This window comes from Lycium ferocissimum, chromosome 7, assembly GCF_029784015.1.
Source record: "Lycium ferocissimum isolate CSIRO_LF1 chromosome 7, AGI_CSIRO_Lferr_CH_V1, whole genome shotgun sequence".
Taxonomy (NCBI): Eukaryota; Viridiplantae; Streptophyta; class Magnoliopsida; order Solanales; family Solanaceae; genus Lycium; species Lycium ferocissimum.
This window is the reverse complement of record NC_081348.1, coordinates 4,619,402-4,638,170: the sequence shown is the minus strand read 5'-3', so window position 1 is coordinate 4,638,170 and position 18,769 is coordinate 4,619,402. Positions and strand designations below refer to the sequence as shown.

At 33.7% G+C, this 18,769-nt stretch overlaps 1 protein-coding gene across 1 annotated transcript; it reads right to left on the bottom strand.

Annotated features, from left to right (window-relative positions):
* Positions 1-224: 224 nt before the first annotated feature.
* On the bottom strand, positions 225-6,457 carry LOC132063142 (uncharacterized). The gene is made up of 3 exons (XM_059455582.1): positions 5,739-6,457; positions 2,052-2,237; positions 225-731 (listed from the first exon to the last, which is right to left on the bottom strand). Exons 1-3 carry the CDS (start codon positions 6,324-6,326, stop codon positions 441-443), a joined length of 1,065 nt encoding a protein of 354 aa, XP_059311565.1. The 5' UTR covers positions 6,327-6,457; the 3' UTR covers positions 225-440.
* Positions 6,458-18,769: the final 12,312 nt, after the last annotated feature.

The window sequence follows — 18,769 nt, the reverse complement described above, 5'->3', positions numbered from 1 at the left end:
ATTAAGGTTTAACCTGCCCAATTACATCTCTAGGCATAATTAAGGGATTTTGCACTATGAAAATATTAGCTCTCCTCGAGTAATTAGCACAAGGTAATGGAGTAGCAACATCTACTATATATACAATAAGCAAAACACAAATGTCAATCTGTGGTAATTCAGCCAGGTTAAACTAATTGATATTATTAAATGGAAGAAATTCATGCTATTTATTGGAAAACAAATTTGAACTATAGATCGAAGCACATATCATTAATATTATATACTAATGGATCCTTCCACATCCTTTACAAAAATTCATGGCTGAGAATACCTTCTTGCTGCAATATCAACCAACTGAAATCGATTCGCGACACAGATAATTAACAATACATTTTCTCTTGTTTTTTTTTTTCCTTCATCAACATCTTGCAATTAAAAAAAATTGATGGTTTTAAGAATTAAGATGTCAACACACAAGTGCTATTATAAGCTTGGGTCCTCTGTCTTTTATTGTACGTGTTATGAAGAACAACAAGGCACTCGATTTGGTGATGAAATTTGGGCTTGATGAGACCCCAAACAACATGGAAAGTTGAACTGAGATGTACGCGAATTAGCAAAGGCAATCCTTTGTTGGATCGGAGCATATCTTGCATAACTCTTCCTGCCCCATACAATGCCTTGTTCCTTGTCCCTGCACTTAGCTTGAAGTATGCTGGCCCATAGCTCCCTGCATAAAGTTCTTCACCCTAACAAAGAAAAATATGACAATGTTAAGTACCCTCTTCCCTTGATTTTTATATTATGATATTGGAGAAGGTTAGAGGTTTCGTTTACAAGCGGTGTAAGATATCGATACGATCAGGTTACTTAATTACTTGTAAATTGCTCGTGATAGACATAATTAATGACCTAGTGAAAATAATACTCCTTGTGTCCCAATTTAAGTGTCTTATTTTGACTGGACCCAAAGTTTAAGGAATAAAAAGAGACTTTTGAATCTTATAGTTTTAAATTTAAGATGTATGTAATGTTACTAAAATGTCCATTGAATCTGATGGTTTTAAATTTGTCATGTAAGATGTTTGAATTGACAACTTACTAAATATAGAAAAAAAATACTCTTTTTGGGATAGACCAAACAAGAAAGTAAAACACTTTAATTGGGACAGAGGGAGTACCATAATAAATTAAGCTATGGTCACATGTTAAACTACATTAATGATTTTAAAAAATGTTTTCACTATTGGTGCATATAACCTTCCTGAACTTGATGTTTTGTTTGTTAGAATAAAAAAAGAAAGAGTTACACAAAGTGCTGCTAATCTCCGAGTCGTTTGGTACACGGACTAAATTATCCCGGGATTATAATTTCGGGACTAATTTATCACATCTGGGAGATGGGATAAAATAATTCCAAGGTTAGTGAGATAAGGTGGCATATCCCATCCTTAAGATTGTGCTTCATTTTATACTCTATTTAGTAGAAGATATAAATTTATCCCACGATAAATTTAATCCTTCTATCAAACATGAAACAAAATTAATACCAAAATTAGTGTTGAGATATCCCAACTTATACCATGCACCAAATGACCCCTAATATGTACATGTTAAGCATAGCAAACATTGTAAGACTTTGTGGGTGTCAATTTCGACCTTATGACTGGTCTAAACACCAAACTAAACATAAAAAACGTTGGCAATTAACTTGGGCTCTATTATTAGCCCAAATCAACTCAAATAGTCAAATGACACTTTTCGTTGAAAAAATAGAAAAAACAAGGACAATCACATGATTTTTATTGTACAATATAATTTTAATGTAATATACAGTACATTATTTTTAACGACTCAATTGTATGGCCAGAAAATTAAAACAATACATACCAGCAAGCTTAAAAGTATTTGAGGTTGCACTGTGAACTACTCTCAACTCATCTTAATCCAATTCATTTCACTTGTTTTTATTTTTTTCTGAATAATTAGTTAAACTGCGGAGACATATAATAATAATTCAAGTAGCAAGAAAATAACATAAATGGTAAATATAATTGAGAAAACCTTACTTGTGCTAATATGAAAGGGAGCCTTCCAAAGTACATTTCCATGGCAGGGGGATGAATGTAAAGCCCAAAGAGCTTAGACTTGTTATCTATTTGTAAGGTCATTGAACAATTGCATGTCAGCATTTTGGTGTTTACACCAGTTCCATCCACTCCCTCTCTTAATCCAAATTCACGAATACCCGCAATCTACAATAAGTAGGTATGATATACAAATAATTATTCAAGTAATTATATATACACTGCAACAAGAATTTCACAGTATTAATATAGTTTAACCTGTAATAGTAAGTTAGTTAATAAATATATCAAGTATAAAAAGCCGAAAAGTTAATGCCAAGAACACTGGTTGGTCATCTCTTTTCATTTTTGTCTTCCATATCCCTTGGGACTAGGCTAATTCAGAATATGCTCGTCAGGAAATTCCGCTTTGGAGGATAAAGCAGTACTCCCTATCAAAGACGATTTCATTCCTATCCAGAGTATGCGCGTCAGGAACTCGATACCTCTTATTAAAGATGGAGTACTTACTACTCCACCACCAGCTTTAGTGATTAGTCTTGTTATTGCTATAATACAAGTTTTGCAAAGATAACACTACTGCAAATTAGTGACATCTGATAGACATTCAAAGAAGATAAATTGTTCATTCACACTAAAAAATATCAAGATTCTAAAGATAAATAAGCTAGTGCCACTCAAGAAAGCCAGATATTGAATAGACAACACTAATAATTATTATGATTTTTTTTTTTTTTTGGTAGCTTAGACAACTAAAAATAGCAGACATACATAGCCAAACTTGTTTCACTATTCATGATCAATTGCAGATTTAAATCTGTACTAAAAGTACCGAAGAGTACTAATTCAATGAAAAGGAAGGTGGCTTCCCTTCATCAATCATTATGTAGCATTAGCAACATGATAAGCATTCTAGCATTATAATGTGGTGCCATTGCTAAAAGTAAAAAAAGGATAAATGAAATAATGATGCTTCGAATGATGAGTGGCAACTGAGGCTGAATTCCATAATTATAGGTACTTAAAATTTTGTGAGAAGGGATTGATGTGATACAGATAGAATGGTAAATATTTAGTTTGGTGTAAATATTGAGTATAAATATGCTTTTGAAAAAAATTAAAGGTTAAAACTTAAGAAAATGTCTAATACTGAAAATTGAATGTTATCCGACCAAGGTCTAATAATAAAGGGACATAATTGCAGTTTGATTCCTTTGAAATGAATATTATCCCACAAATCGAAGATATAAAAAGAAATACAACGGATAATTATCCTACGACAAATGCTCAGGCTTAAATATATACTTTTCGACAAAGCTGAGTTACGTTGAAACAAATTCTCTGATTTATTAATTATAGTCCTTTTTTAAATTAAAAAAAAATAGCTGTTCTACTTTCTACATTTGGTGCTTTTTTCAATTAAATCGAAAAGGCACTTCGAGGCTCACTTTTGTTGCAAAAAATGATTCAAAATATTCAATAAGTAAAATTGCACCTAACTTTTTCCACTTTTAGTACTACAATATATATGGAGTAATAAAATTTACCAGAATAGTCATGTCAGAACTTGACGGTATAGCTAAATTGGGGTGTAATGAATAGTTCTTTTTTACTACTACTATATTAGATAAATGGATAAAAAGTTATTTATATTTTACCTCTTCTTCACTACCAAAATTAGAAATTCAGTAAATACTCTTTTGCCTCTTAACTTTTTTTATAGGAACTTTTGCATCTAATTGCTCTTTTCTATCATTCCACGGAAGATCCTGTCCCCCGTATTTAAAATAAGGGATCTTAATATTTTTAGTCAGGCGGCTAAAATAATTCACCCACCTAGTTGTAACTGTTTGTATCGTCATCAGTGTTTAATTAATATATAATATATACATATTTGTTGTACACAATTATACAATGGTTATACTGGTTAAAATTTATGAAAAATAATGATTAAAGTTATCTTTTGTTATGGTTTTTGTTGGACTTTTGTGTAAAGTAAGAAGGGTTTATTAGATAAATAGCTATAGTCTCTAGGCTTCTGACCAATCGTAGTTACTGTTTTTGTAATTTCGCAGCTATGTTTTACCTATTTCGCGTGTATTCAGGTGTACACATAGTTCTAAAATACAATCAGCCAAATACAACTATGTTTTACCCGTTTCACATGTATCCGGATGTCTTCAAATATACACTTCCAAAATACAGTCAGTCAAATACATATATGCATATAGATCAGTCAAACAACATATACAGTCAAACGCTTTACTTTGCCAAAATACAGTCATCCAAATACATATGTGTATAAATCAGTCAAATAACACATATAGTCAAATACATCTAATTTGCCCAAAAATACAGGCAGCTAAATACATATACCTTATAGTTACAAGCTTTAAATACAAATACATATGTATATATAGTGGCAGAGCCAGGATTTTCACTAAGGGGGTTCAAAATATAAAAAAGTAAACGTACAAAGAAGCCAAAGGGGGTTCAACATCTACTATATATATATAAAAAGAAATTTTAACCATGTATAAATAGTGTTTTTTCCATCGAAGGGGATGAACCCCCTTGGCCCTATGTGGCTCCACCCCTGTATATATAGTCAGCCAAATACAGTCAAATACCTTGTAGCTACGAGCTGTAAATACAAATGCCTATACAACTAAGATTTATAATGAAATTATAGTTATTATACTTAAATGCCTCTTATATGTTAAAAAATCCAAGTTTGAATCTCTAAACATGAATCGAAATGTTTAAGAGAACCCAGCATTATCCGGCCCAGCGCGCACTAAATTGGGCCTCCTTAAAGGGCCTTACGTGGACTAAATAAGTTTGGAAAATGTGTTTGGGTCCTTCAATTCTTCTCGAAATTATCTTTACAAAAATGGCCTTTCATTCAACAACGTTTCCCTCGCATTTTGACATTGGGCCTTTTCAATGTAAAGATATTGGGCCTTTTCAATGCCTTTACAAGAAATCTTGTGTCCTTTTCACTTGGAAGATTTTCACTTTAAAAAGAAAAACAAATGCTAATGGTTTTTAAATAATAAAAACAAATTTGGTAGTCAATTATCAAATTCTTGTTCTTATATTGGTACTTCTATTCTAATTAGGATCACCCAGTTCGTATATCGAAAATAAACCAAAATGTCTTATGCAAACTGAAAAACAATCCAAATGTAGGTTTTCCCGAGCACAAATACAAAAGTTCTCCAAAAAGCATTTTAAACAAACAAATATTTACATAACTTTAATAAGAGAATTTTCAAAAGGTAAACCAAAACCAAATCCAAACGCTAATATTATAATATGGCTACTCTAGAAAATTAGTTCATATACCATGTTTTGGCATTTTGGATAGCAATGAGGGAATATGATATTGTTAAAGAAAAAAATAAAGAAACAAGAATGAAGAATGTGATTCAATGGAAAAACCAAGTAATCAAATTAATAAGTAATAGTAAAAATTAAAGAATCACTACCTACTTTTGTATGATAGAAAATATAGAAGAAAATCAGCTTAAACGGGTCGGGTTAGGCAGTTAAGAAGATAGGAAGTCTTTAATAAATCATACACTGCGTGAATTTAAATTAATTGGGTGAGTATGTTCTGAATATCAAATGGTTATCTAAAGCATAAGAAGAAAATAAGATTGTTACCTTAACAGAAATCTTAGGTGCAGGGGGCTTTGTGGCAAGATAGAAAACAACCAAAGCTACTATCATACTCACAATAAGCCTCCAAGTTACTTGCAAAACGATCCATGGGGTCGAATCCGAATATCCCAAAGAAAAAAACCTCTTCCAACTTCCTTTCCCATAATAATAATCCTCTTCATCCTCATCCTCGTACTCATCCCCCTCTTCATGAACACTACTGCCATTTTCCCCGTGAACCAACAACATTGCACTACAATGTTTCTCTCGATCAATCTCGATGTTCTCATCGATTCCTGTCCCGTGGCTCTGAAGAGAGTCGCAAGAAATCTTCTTCTCGTGATGCGAGAACAAGTGGTTAGATCCACGAGATGAGTATCGAGAGAGAGCCAATGGACCGGCTTCTGGTCGTGGCATTGGAGAATGACATACTAATGAAAACTCGTTACTGTTATTGTTGTTGTTGTTGTGACGAGACAGTTCTCCACTATTTGCATGGGAGATGGTGGATGGACTTTGCACGAAGTAAAGTGGATAGGGAGAATTACGAAACAAAGCTTCCTCTTCTGAGTCCATTCTATAGTTAGTCATGGTTTTTTTTAGATGAAATTTAGAAAAATGAAAGGAGAAGGAGATGAAGAAGAAAGAGAGGGAAATATGATTTCACTGACATGTGAAAGTGTGTTTGGAGGGTATTTTAAAACCAGAGAAAACCAACAAAAAAAGAAAAAAATAGAAAAGAGACGTTGCTTTTGAGTGATGGCTTAGCTTTAATTACTTGAGACATCATTACCCTGAGCCTGCAAGACACTCTCTGCCTTACCACATTGTGAAACTCAAAGCTTTTTAATTTAAAAAACTGACTATTCTTTTACTTCTCAATTCTTTTCGTTTTAGCATTATAAATTGATATAATTATAGTCTAATGTCTTACCGTGTTTATTTTTACAAAATAGTCAGCAAATGTATAGGTACGCATATTAAGGATAAATATACATAGAATATACATAATCAGTGTATGTTTTTTTGTATATTTTAGCTAGCATCCGTAATTAATTTCGATCGACGAGCCAGAATGAAAAATCCCTAATAAATTTGAATGAAAATGGATTAAATCACAATTGTGCGATACATAGTGAAATGTGAAATATGAAATATAAGTTTAACAAAAGACATCAAAATTAGAAACGTTCTAAAAATGAAAAAGGGTGTGTTTGTAGTGAGGAAAGAGTGAGTAATTAACCATTTTACATTTTTTTTTAAAAGTTGCTGTCTTTGTGGGAAAAATAAATAAATCTTTGTTGTCTTCAATAAAAAGAGTTTTCCCTGTTAATCTTTGGATATTTCTCGGCAAGTGGAAAAGGTCGTATGGTCAGGATAGACAGTTCATTTGCATTTTGGCCACTTTTACTAGCAACAGTTTTCTTTTTCTTTCTAAAAATCTTTTGTATCTCAAAGGAGCTAGGATTCGAACAATATATGGTACGGAATTCGAGAGATTAGATCATGTTAATTCTTAATTATCATTATAATTTATAAACTGAGCTGGTACATCATGATGGGTTTTAAGTATATTTGATATTTATTGGATCGCGATTGTAGTAAAGTGAAGTGAAACAATACTACATTATGTTAACAGAATATAAAGATGTCAAATTAATTAAATTCAAAAGTATAAAATAATTAATCATGCAGTGATTAAACTCCTTATTAGTTTGAAACTTCATTTAAGTAAACACGGTAACATTTCAAACACACAAGTTGAAAAGAAAAATAAGACAAAGCTAAGCAAAATGGGACGCATTGGACACACCAAGATTGATTTGTTACTATTTTGTTGACTTCTATTTCATGTTTTTCAAAATTGCAATGACCTCCTTCATTACCCTCTATGTTTTCCTCAGTTATAGATCCCTTTCACGTTTTTTGAAGTGCAATGACACCTTCTTCATAGTCACCAGAGATTGGGAGTATCTCTCTTTTTCTTACGGTCATCAGTTAATGAGGCATTACTTATATATCAGTCTCCAATAATTATCAATAAAATGACACCTTCTTCATAGCCACCAGAGATTGGGAATATCTCTCTTTTTCTTAGGGTCATCAGTTAATGAGGTATTACTTATATATCAATCTCCAATAATTATCAATAATCTTGATAGCTATGAGAAGGTTTCAATACTTAATTCATTTCCCAAGAAAAAAGAGAAAGCAGATTAAGTTGTTATTCTAACTATTGTTACAAGCTTTTGATTGTGCTATCTATAATTCCACTGTATAATTGATACTTTCCTCGACATATTTTATTCATTTAACATATCTACAAGAACGTTTTTTCAAAATTTTAAACAGAGATTGTTAATTCGCGAAATCAATGCATTTGTAATTTCCTACTTAAACTAATCAGTTTGAGACATAAACAAAAAAAAAAGCGTATATATATGGCTATCCTCTTCTCTTAATCGTCTTGATATTGGATACGCTTTTATGTTAACATGAACATGAATTTGATTCTATTCGTATTATAAAGGTTATTAATCAAATTCGTTTAACTTTTAGATATTGTATAGAAGGAACTAAAACTCTTCCTGTTATTAAGATTGTGTAAGCCACCTTCATAATTTGAAGATGGCAATCTCAATTGTTACAAATTACAATAATTTTGCCGAAAATTATGGAAGGGGCCCAGTCATAATTCAGTTGATTTAATTAATCTTTAGTGCCTATTTATAGACTATATACTATGTTATGCTTTACACCGAATTGTTTCCCCTTTTTATGTCCGAGGGAATGATGACAAATTAAGCACGCTTTTTAAGCATCTAACGGTATCCTTTTTTTCCAATTTATTTATTTCCCATGTCTCATGCATTCCCTCATTAGCATTGAGCCCCAACAGACTTCACGTTTTTCTTTAATCTTTTCAAATTAGTCCGTCCACTTTCAAAATGCAAGGCTACTATTTGTTTGTTTTATTTCATCTTATATTATTATTATTATTGTTATAATTATTATTATTTCTAACAGAAAAAGAAACAAGAAAATACGAAAATGTCTATACTTTGAGAGCTATATAATCAGTGTTTTGCAGAGGAATGCACACATATATTATAGCAGGGCGGATCTAGAGATTCGCTTGCGGTTCAAGTGAACTCAGTAGTTTATGTTTGGACTTTATATTTATATAAAGAAATCTACTGTATATTTGATTGTGAACACAATTATTACTGTAATATAGCTTGATAGTTGATATCGTTATAAGAACCTGTAAACTTTAAATCCCGAATATTATATGAGAATATTTTTCATATTTTCTCAAAGTGAAAATAATGCTGGCCATAAAAGATAAAAACAGAGTTCAGATTATGTATGTCGGATTCCTCAATAAAAATATAATGTAACTTTAATTATCAACTAAATTTGCTATAATTGTAGATCTTATGGAAAAGGAGCGGGGTGGGGGGTGGAGGGGGGGGGGGGAGATTCATATTAACAAGAAATAATTATATTTCTTGCTTTTGAAGCCAGTAAATGAATTAATATGCAAGATTTGTATGGGTAGTTATGATTAGAGTTTATTGTGAGAGCATCCTAAATAAAGCAAAGGATTCAGATTTGGCCCTTGCTTTTTAACAAAGAAATCATTCAACCCACTATACCATAAATGAATAAAAATTGTCCGATATTAGTCTTGTTACATTTTTACATTTTTACATTCAGATTTTTATTTGTTTCCTCCTTAGTTTTATACCAAAATAAAGAAAAGAAACTTTACAAAGAACGTGACAATTAGAGCCAAGAGCGCTCCTTGAGATTGTTCTTTACGCATTGACAGCAATTATATTCATTATTATCAATTACTAAAAATTAATTACACACTTGAGAGGATGTGTCTGTTATTTGTAATTTACCCAGTGTAGTGATATTTTAAAGATTTGTAAATATTTTATAATTTATATATTGGTATTATTTGGAGAAATGGCAATTTACTTATTGGCCAAGATTAATACTTGGTTGGCAAGATACTTGTTTACCAAGTACGTGTACTTGGATGGCAAGTATACTTGTTTGCCAAGTACTTCACCACCTTACTACTATAAATTGGCTTAGGAGTTTTCACAATAATTATCCAACAACAGAGCTAATCTCATGCTCTACTTTAATTCTCTCGTGTCCTTTTTATAAAAAGTTCTTTAACCACTATTACTCTTTTCGTATATAGATCTTTTGTTTGTTTTCATTGAAACTTGCTGGTATTATTTAATTTTGCTGATTCCTGTATCCTCTAATTAATTAGAGAAGGACTTGTTTAATCATGGGGGAAACATTTCACATTGCTGAAATAGTTTCTTAGGACAGTGCCTAGCACGACTCAAGTCATATTTACTAAATATATTATCGTAGTAATATTTATTTTTCCAAGTATATTTTCAGTAGTATTAGTTTGCTAAATAAAAAATATTATTTATTATTGTACTGGTTTTATTTTGTGGTTTTTCCAACTATCTAAGAAACTAAGGCAAATAATATTGCTTGTGAAATTAGTGATAATACCGACATGAGTGTTGTCATGGCTGCTCCTGTTCCCGTCATCTTGCCAGATGTCCATGGTGATGCAGATGCATTAATGTGTCCACAATTTAGCCAAATGATGATGCCAAAATTCAGGTATGTAAATGGACATGGTTACAAGCCCAAAGCCAATAATAAAACCTTCACGAAAAATACTCCTCAGTGCAAGAGAATATTTGTGAGAAATGACAATCTCGTTAAGTCAAAAATAAATTTGGCTGAAGCGGATGATATAATCATTGCGATCATTTCAGAAATAAATATTGAGGCCAATGTGAGAAACTGGGCGATAGACTCTAGTGCTACTAGGCACATTTGTGTAAATAAAATAATTTTGTGTCATACACCCAAGTTGAGGTGACTCAAGGACAAATCAAGTTCTTGGGAAAGGAAAAGTTCTTCTCAAACTCACATCTGGTAAAATTCTAGCATTGAGTGATGTATTGCATGTTCCTAATATCCAAACCAATTTGATTTCTGTGGGATTATTAGGAAAAGTTGGGGTGAAGGTTTCTTTTGAAGAAAATGAGGTTGTGTTGACCAAAAATAATATTTTGGTGGGCAAAGGATCTTATAACCGTGGTCTATTTGTGCTTAATGTTTCTAATGATATCTGTGAAAATGCATTTTCTTTGTGGCATGCTAGACTAGGACATGTTAATACTGCATATATAAAGAAAATGCAATCGCTTGGTTTAATATCTGGCTTAGACTCAAATAATTTTGACAGTGTGAAATAGGTGCTGAAGCTAAAATTACTAAAAAGTCATGTTTTTCAGTAAATAGAGAAACTGAATTATTATCTTTGATTCACACTGATTTAGGTGATTTAAAGCAGACTATGACTAGAGGTGGTAAAAGATATTATGTGACTTTTATTGATGATTTTTCTCGATTTACTAAGTTGTACTTGCTTAGAAATAAAGATGATGCTTTTAATGCTTTTATTTCTTATAAAACCGAGGTTGAAAATCAACTTAGTAGAAAAATCAAGAGAATTAGATCTGATAGAGGTGGAGAATATTTGTCCTTAAATGCTTTTTGTGAAAAAGAAGGTATTATTCATGAAATAACTCCGCCTTATTCACCGGAGTCTAATGGAGTTGCTGAAAGGAAAAATAGAACATTGAAGGAAATGATGAATTCCATGTTAGTTAGTTCTAATGCACCTGATAATTTGTGGGTTGAAGCTACATTATCTGCATGTCACTTACAAATAGAATTCCTCATAAAAGAACTGGCAAAACTCTTTATGAATTGTGGAAAGATTATAAACCTAATCTGAAATATTTAAAAGTGTGGGGGTGTCTTGCTAAAGTTCTTTTGCCTGAACCTAAAAAGAGAAAAATAGGTTCTAAAAACTAATCGTATGCTTATTGGATATGCTGAACATAGTGCTGCATACAGATTTCTTGTGTTGAAAAGTGATGTGCTTGATTGCAATACTATAATTGAGACAAAGAATGCTGAATTTTTTGAACATATTTTTCCACTATCTGATAAAATTTCTCATGGACCTGTTGAAAGAAATGAGAGTACCTCTAATGAGGAACTGAGAAGGAGCAAAAGGCCTAGGAAGGAATATTTTTCGTATGGAAATGATTTTCAAACTTTTCTTGTCGATAATGAACCATCAAATTATTTTGAAGCTATATCTTCTTCTGATGCTAAATTTTGGAAAGAGGCAATAAAAGTTGAAATTGATTCTATTATGAAAAATAATACATGAATTTTGACTGATTTACCTCCTAGTGCAAAACCTATTGGTTGTAAATGGATTTTAAAAAAGAAGCTTAATCCTGATGGCTCTATAGATAAATATAAAGCTCGTTTAGTTGCAAAAGGATTTTCTCAAAAGCAAAATATTGATTATTTTGATACATTTGCACCAGTGACTAGCATTTCTTCTATTCGAGTTTTAATTGCCTTAGCATCAATCCACAAGCTTTTTATCCATCAAATGGATGTAAAAACAGCTTTTTAAAATGGTGATTTAGAAGAAGAAATTTATATGGTTCAACCTAAGGGATGTATTGTTACTGGACAAGAAAATAAAGTTTGTAAATTAATGAAATCACTTTATGGCCTTAAGCAAGCTCCTAAACAGTGGCATGAGAAATTTGATCAAGTCTTATTGAGAGACGGTTTTTCTTCTGTTGAGGTGGATAAATGCGTTTATACTAAAGTGGTAGACAAAGATTACGTGATAATATGCTTATATGTTGATGACATGCTCATATTTGGTACAAATTTAAATATTGTGGAAAGTACCAAATTATTTTTGTCTACTAATTTTGATATGAAAGATCTGGGTGAAGTAAATATGATATTGGGAGTTAAAGTTATAAGGAGTGATGATAATATATTTCTGTCACAAGAACATTATGTGGAGAGACTTCTTAAGAAGTTTGAATGTTTTGAGGTGACACCTGTGGCCACTCCTTATGATGCTAACTCTCAATTGAAAAAGAATAATGGTAACTTAACTCGGTCTAAATATACACTGATTATTGGGAGTCTGATGCATTTAATGAATTTTACAAGGCCTGATATAGCCTATGCTGTGTGTAGACTGAGTAGATATACTCATAATCCCAATCATGAGCATTGGTCTGCATTGATTAGACTGATGAAATATTTGAGAGGTACCATGAATTATGGTATCATGTATAGTGGATTTCCCTCTACTTTAGAAGGGTATTATGATGCAACCTGGATCTCTGATTCAGATGAGACAAAATCCACTAGTGGCTATGTGTTCGCCCTTGGTGGGGGTGCAATATCTTGGAAATCAGCTAAGCAGACGATCATTGCTAGATCGACTATAGAGTCAGAGTTTGTAGCTCTGGAGTTAGCTGGTTCTGAGGCTGAGTGGCTGATAAATTTCTTAGCAAATATCCCTTTAATAAAGGATGAGTTGCCTCCTGTGTTTATGCATTGTGATTATCAAGCGGCAATAGCCATTGCAAAGAATAAATCTTATAATTGTAAGAGTAGACACATGAAATTGAGACATGATGTCGTTAAGCAGCTGCTGAGAGATGGAATAGTTTCCATTGATTATGTGAAGTCAGAAATGAATTTGGCCGATTCTCTGACTAAACCCGTGGAAAGAAAATTAATTCTTCAAACTTCAAGAGAGATCGGGTTAAGGCCATATGATTGTCAATAGAGATGGTAACCCAACCTATGTGATTGGAGATCCCGTGACATATGGGTAATAACAAGTCGATATTGACTCTGCGCGCTTAAAGAGAGTGCTTGAACTGCTATTAATTGTGAGGATGAGGTATTAACTCTTAATGAATTCATAGTCCTTATGGATGGTGTATTTAAAGCAGTGTGCACTTGTTGAATTCACCTATATGAGAGTGGAGTGAGGCCGCTCCTATGAGATGTTAGCCTAGTCTCTAGAGCTCTCATGAATAACCAGGCACGCGTATGGCCTAGGGCGCAAAACCGCGTTGAACAGCAAAATTACGGAGTCGAAATGTGATTGATAAAGTCTCTGACTTACAACAAGCATTATTGGTTCATAGAAATTTTATATTTCACCAGTAATTCTGTAAGTTAAATTTTATTGGTCTAAGTTTGGTTCATAGCCCAAAAGGCACCAAACCTACTGCATTTCAGACATGCAAATCCAGCAAATTTTACACTTCTATTTAAAAATTCTTTAAAATAGTGGGGGATTGTAGTGATATTTTAAAGATTTGTAAATATTTTATAATTTATATATTGGTATTACTTGGAGAAATGACAACTTACTTATTGGCCAAGATTAATACTTGGTTGGCAAGACACTTGTTTACCAAGTACGTGTACTTGGATGGCAAGTATACTTGTTTGTCAAGTACTCCACCACCTTACTATAAATTGGCTTAGGAGTTTTCACAATAATTATCCAACAACAGAGCTAATCTCGTGCTCTACTTTAATTCTCTCATGCCCTTTTTATAAAAAGTTCTTTAACCACTATTACTCTTTTCATATATAGATCTTTTGTTTGTTTGTTGATTCCTGTATCCTCTAATTAATTAGAGAAGGACTTGTTTAATCCTGGGGAAACATTTTACATTGCTGAAATAGTTTCTTAGGACAGTGCCTAGCACGACTCAAGTCATATTTACTAAATATATTATCGTAGTAATATTTATTTTTCCAAGTATATTTTCAGTAGTATTAGTTTGCTAAATAAAAAATATTATTTATTATTATACTTGTTTTATTTTGTGGTTTTCCCAACACCCAGTGTATTAATCCATGTAGCATGAGGATGTTTTGCTCAATGTAATGAGCCATATCGACAATTAATTTTTTTGAGAAGTGTAAATAACTAATATACACAGATAACTAATTCTTAACCCCTCCCACACACACCCTATTATTTCGGATGTGGACAATTTTATAAACAAGATAAATTGGATGAATCTATTATAATGGAACATGACGTTGAGCTTTTCAAGAAGCTGGATGTTATGACTGACTCCATTGAATCCGCTACAAACAGTCCACTTCATTATGAATTACTGCTGATGTAATCATAAAAAGCTTATTTTTCAAGGACCAATTAAACTTTTGATTTTCGGCTAACCCAGAGCCAAATCTTCAATAGATTTCATGCTGATTAATTGACATGAACCCAAATATAATTGGGGCAGATGGGACGCATGTGAGTTTTAAGTGTCAATTCACTATCATATATACACATATGGACCTAGGAAAAGTTTAGCTAATTCTTGATTCTTAACTCTCTCCGTCTCTTCCGTCATCATCTTCTTCTTTCTTATTCTTTTAGGATTTCACAGAGGAATTCAAGCTTGTTAATGTAGTTAATTAGCATGTTGTATTGAATTCTACAGGTAATAAAATTCTCATTTCTACCCTAATTCTTCGATTTCAATTCAAGCACATTACAAATGGTATTAGAGCCTACTTGACACCTTGGGGAGTTTGACAACCATAACAGAAGAAACTATGTTTGACGATTTTTCAAAAACCATTCAGTCGGCAAGTGTTCGAATGGGGGCAAACTTTGATAAATTAGACAGGCAATTGGATAAACTCAAAAACCAACTGGACAAAATCTTGGAGAAGCTTGGAATTGATTTGGAATATAATGGAAATGCTTCTCATGTTCATAAAGAAGATCAATAAAGTACAAGAAAGGGAATTGAAGAAGTTCCATCAAATGAAGGTGACTAGAAAAATCATTAGAGATTGATGTGCCTAATGAACCCATGGTTGAACCCTTAAAATTTGAAGATGCCTTCGTCAGGAAATCGTTAAGCCCCAAGCACATTGAGGCAGAGAACAAGTTTCTCATACCTTCACTTGAAACTGTCAGGAAGTTCAATAAGCCGAATGAATATGTGGAAATTGAGGTAACTTAGCAAGTTCCTCTTACTTTTGATTGAAAATCTCTGTTGTGTGAGTTCCATAGGGTGGAGTTGGGTGATAAGGACTCTATCATGTTTTATATGGGATGAGGCATGATTTACATGATACACTTAAGGTGTTCGATGAATTGCTCGAACCAGATGTTAATTGCATGATATTGGTTGTTATTGTCTCTTTCAACAACAAAAAGCATATGTATGATATTTGTATTGTAGTTTTTTATTCGGGAGGGATGATATTTAGTTTGTTGCATCAATTAAATGAGTTGCGCTAAAAAGCAAAAAATTATTGTTGATACTTTATTTTCCTTGTTTCCATAATTCCCTCACCTGCATAATGCCAAAGAACATATCACTGATGATGCTATATCTTTTGAGTGCACTCAGAGAAAGTTTATTGGGCTGCTTGATATTCACTGGAGAAGCATCAATTCTGATGTTAGTGATTTATAAGATAATTTCTTAACATGTTCTTTGTTTGGGTGGCATGTTAGTATTTGTGTTGGGTTGATCTCTTGCCCAAATGATACAGTACATAGAAGCCTAGTGATGACTTCAGGAGAAGCAGTCGAGTACAAGTTCTTATTGTTATATTTTCTATGATAATTGAGAAGGAAGACACCAAATTACTTTCGCAGGGTGTTAGAAAAAATATTCTACATGTTATTTGAAATGGTTATCATTTTATCTGTATATGTTACAATTATTGGAGTATCAACTTTCAAAGATGAAAAAAGGTTCCTTGAGGTGGTTCATTCATACAAGAAAGTGGCTCTAACTTGTTGGCCAAGTGCTCGTAGAACCAACAACAGGTCTATCTTGCATTGAGAATAACTGATTATGCTTAAAAAAAAATTCTGAGGAACTTCATTTAATACTTGTTTTCATTCTTAGTCTCATAATGTCTACAGTCATTTGGTGGGATAATCTGCTGCCACTTCCAACCATATGGACCTGGGCAATGAACTATCAGCTCATGTATTATGGGCAAGGCGTGGTATTGTAACGACCCTTTTGGTCGTTATAATCTTTTCAGCATTTTCGCCCCTTTCCGAGTATTGATTAGCTCACTTTTGACCCAAGGAGACCGTTGACATGCTTCCCGAGGTATCTAAATCGGATTTAGGCAACTTTTTGTGAAATAGGGTGCTTTAAGTGAAAAAGAGATTACTCGAAGTTGACTTTTGGGTAAACGGACCTTTTTCGGAAATCCATTGATTTCGAAAGGTCTGGATGGTCATTTAGAACTTGTGTGTGTATCTCGTTTGATTCCTAATGCACCCGGATGCATTTTGGGACTTGGGTGGGAAATTGAAAATAAGGTATCGGGGGTTGACTGGGTCAACGAGACCTCCGTTGGAAATTCCGAGGCCACGAGCCCGTTCGTATCGTATTTTTGTGTGGGTCTGTGCGTGTGGTTTATGAGCAGATGGCCTCGGGAGTGGTTCAGGATTTCGTTTGAGACTAAGAAAATTTGGTGGGATTCTAGTGCCTGGTGCTCGCATTGGCGGCACCAGCGCCGTCCCAGCGGCACCGCTTTTGCGGCGTGTTGGTCGCTGGGGCGGCCAAGTATGTTTTGGCCCAGACCGCTGGGACGGTCTGTTGGGCGCTGTTGCTGCGCGTGCCGGCCCGTTACCGCAGTGGCGGTAACAGGCCTGTTATTTCATTAAGTGTGTTTTAAATAAGCCCTTAGTCTATCATTTGATATCATTTTGAAAAGTGAGCTCTTGGGGATTGTTTTAAAAGATTATTGGAGAAAGCTCTTGGTGGTAATTTTTGCTAATTCCTTTACTAATTCCTTGTTCCTAATCATCATATCCTTCTTCCTTAGAAATTCCTTAGTAATGGATGATGAAAGTGGGTTTTGATGAATGTTCTATCTAGGCTTATTAATGATGAAATTGATGGGGTTTATGCTAGATTTTGATGAATCTAAATTTGTTAATCATATATCTTCTATTATTAGAGTTGAATTCTTGAATCAAAGAGTTAGGGTTTATACCCAAAATTGGGGGTTTTGCTTGAAATCAGAAATTAGGTGAATTCATGAGTTAAATCAGCAATTAGTGGTTGGGTTATGATCACCTAGTACTTAATTTGATATTTTGCTTTCGAATTTTCCGTTTTGACCTTGTGGCCCCCGATTCCCCAATTTCTAGGGTTGGATTGAGCTAAATTAAATAGTAGAAATATTAGTATCGTTCTTCATGATTTCTAATCTAGATTTCGATTATGCTTAGACTACTTTGGTTCTGAGGCTCAGCCGAAAGGCAAGGCAAGGCAAAGGAGTGAGTTGTAGGTGTTTGCGGTTCGGCCAATCAGGTAGGTTATGGCTTACCCTTGGTGAGACTTCGTGTAGCGAAGCATATATTTGGATGATATTGTCAGAGACAGCATGTGAACCTTCGGGTATGAAGTTGGGATGGATATTGTCTTAGGTTGGGCCCTGTTGTGTGTTTGGGGCTAGCCACCCCGTTGTGTTGTGATTTGATTGTTCTATTGTATTGGCTTGATGCCACGTGTTGTTAGTAGATATTGGTGTGACATCAAAAGCTGGCATACTTCACAAGATCTAAGGCTGTATTAGCATCCCTCTCCGACAAAGGAAAGGACAAAATGACTGGTACCCCTGAAGAAATAAGAAATGAGCTTGCTCTCCACAACAGAGACACCCAGGACTAGCAAGAGGCAGCGTCCCGGGAGGATGTGATTGCAACATTATTAACTACCTTCACTACGCTCCAGGAAAAGGTAGCCAAAAGGGAGGCAGCCGAAGCAAAAAAGAATGCCTCCGCCGAAGGAAGGAGACCCCCTCCTCCCTTTCCCTCGTTAAGCTCTACAGTGCCCGGTCATTTTCCCGTCTACCCATAAGGAACCATACCCCCTCTACTAAACTGTTACACCCCGTAGTTTTGTACATCGAAATTCGTTGGTGTTGGCTGTTTTAGGTATGGATATTGGAGTTACCTCCAAGGATACATGAGACTAGATGTGCTTATCTTATGTTTATGAGAGTTTAAGTTCACATAATAAACCATGGGAACATTGGAGAGCAAGTGAATT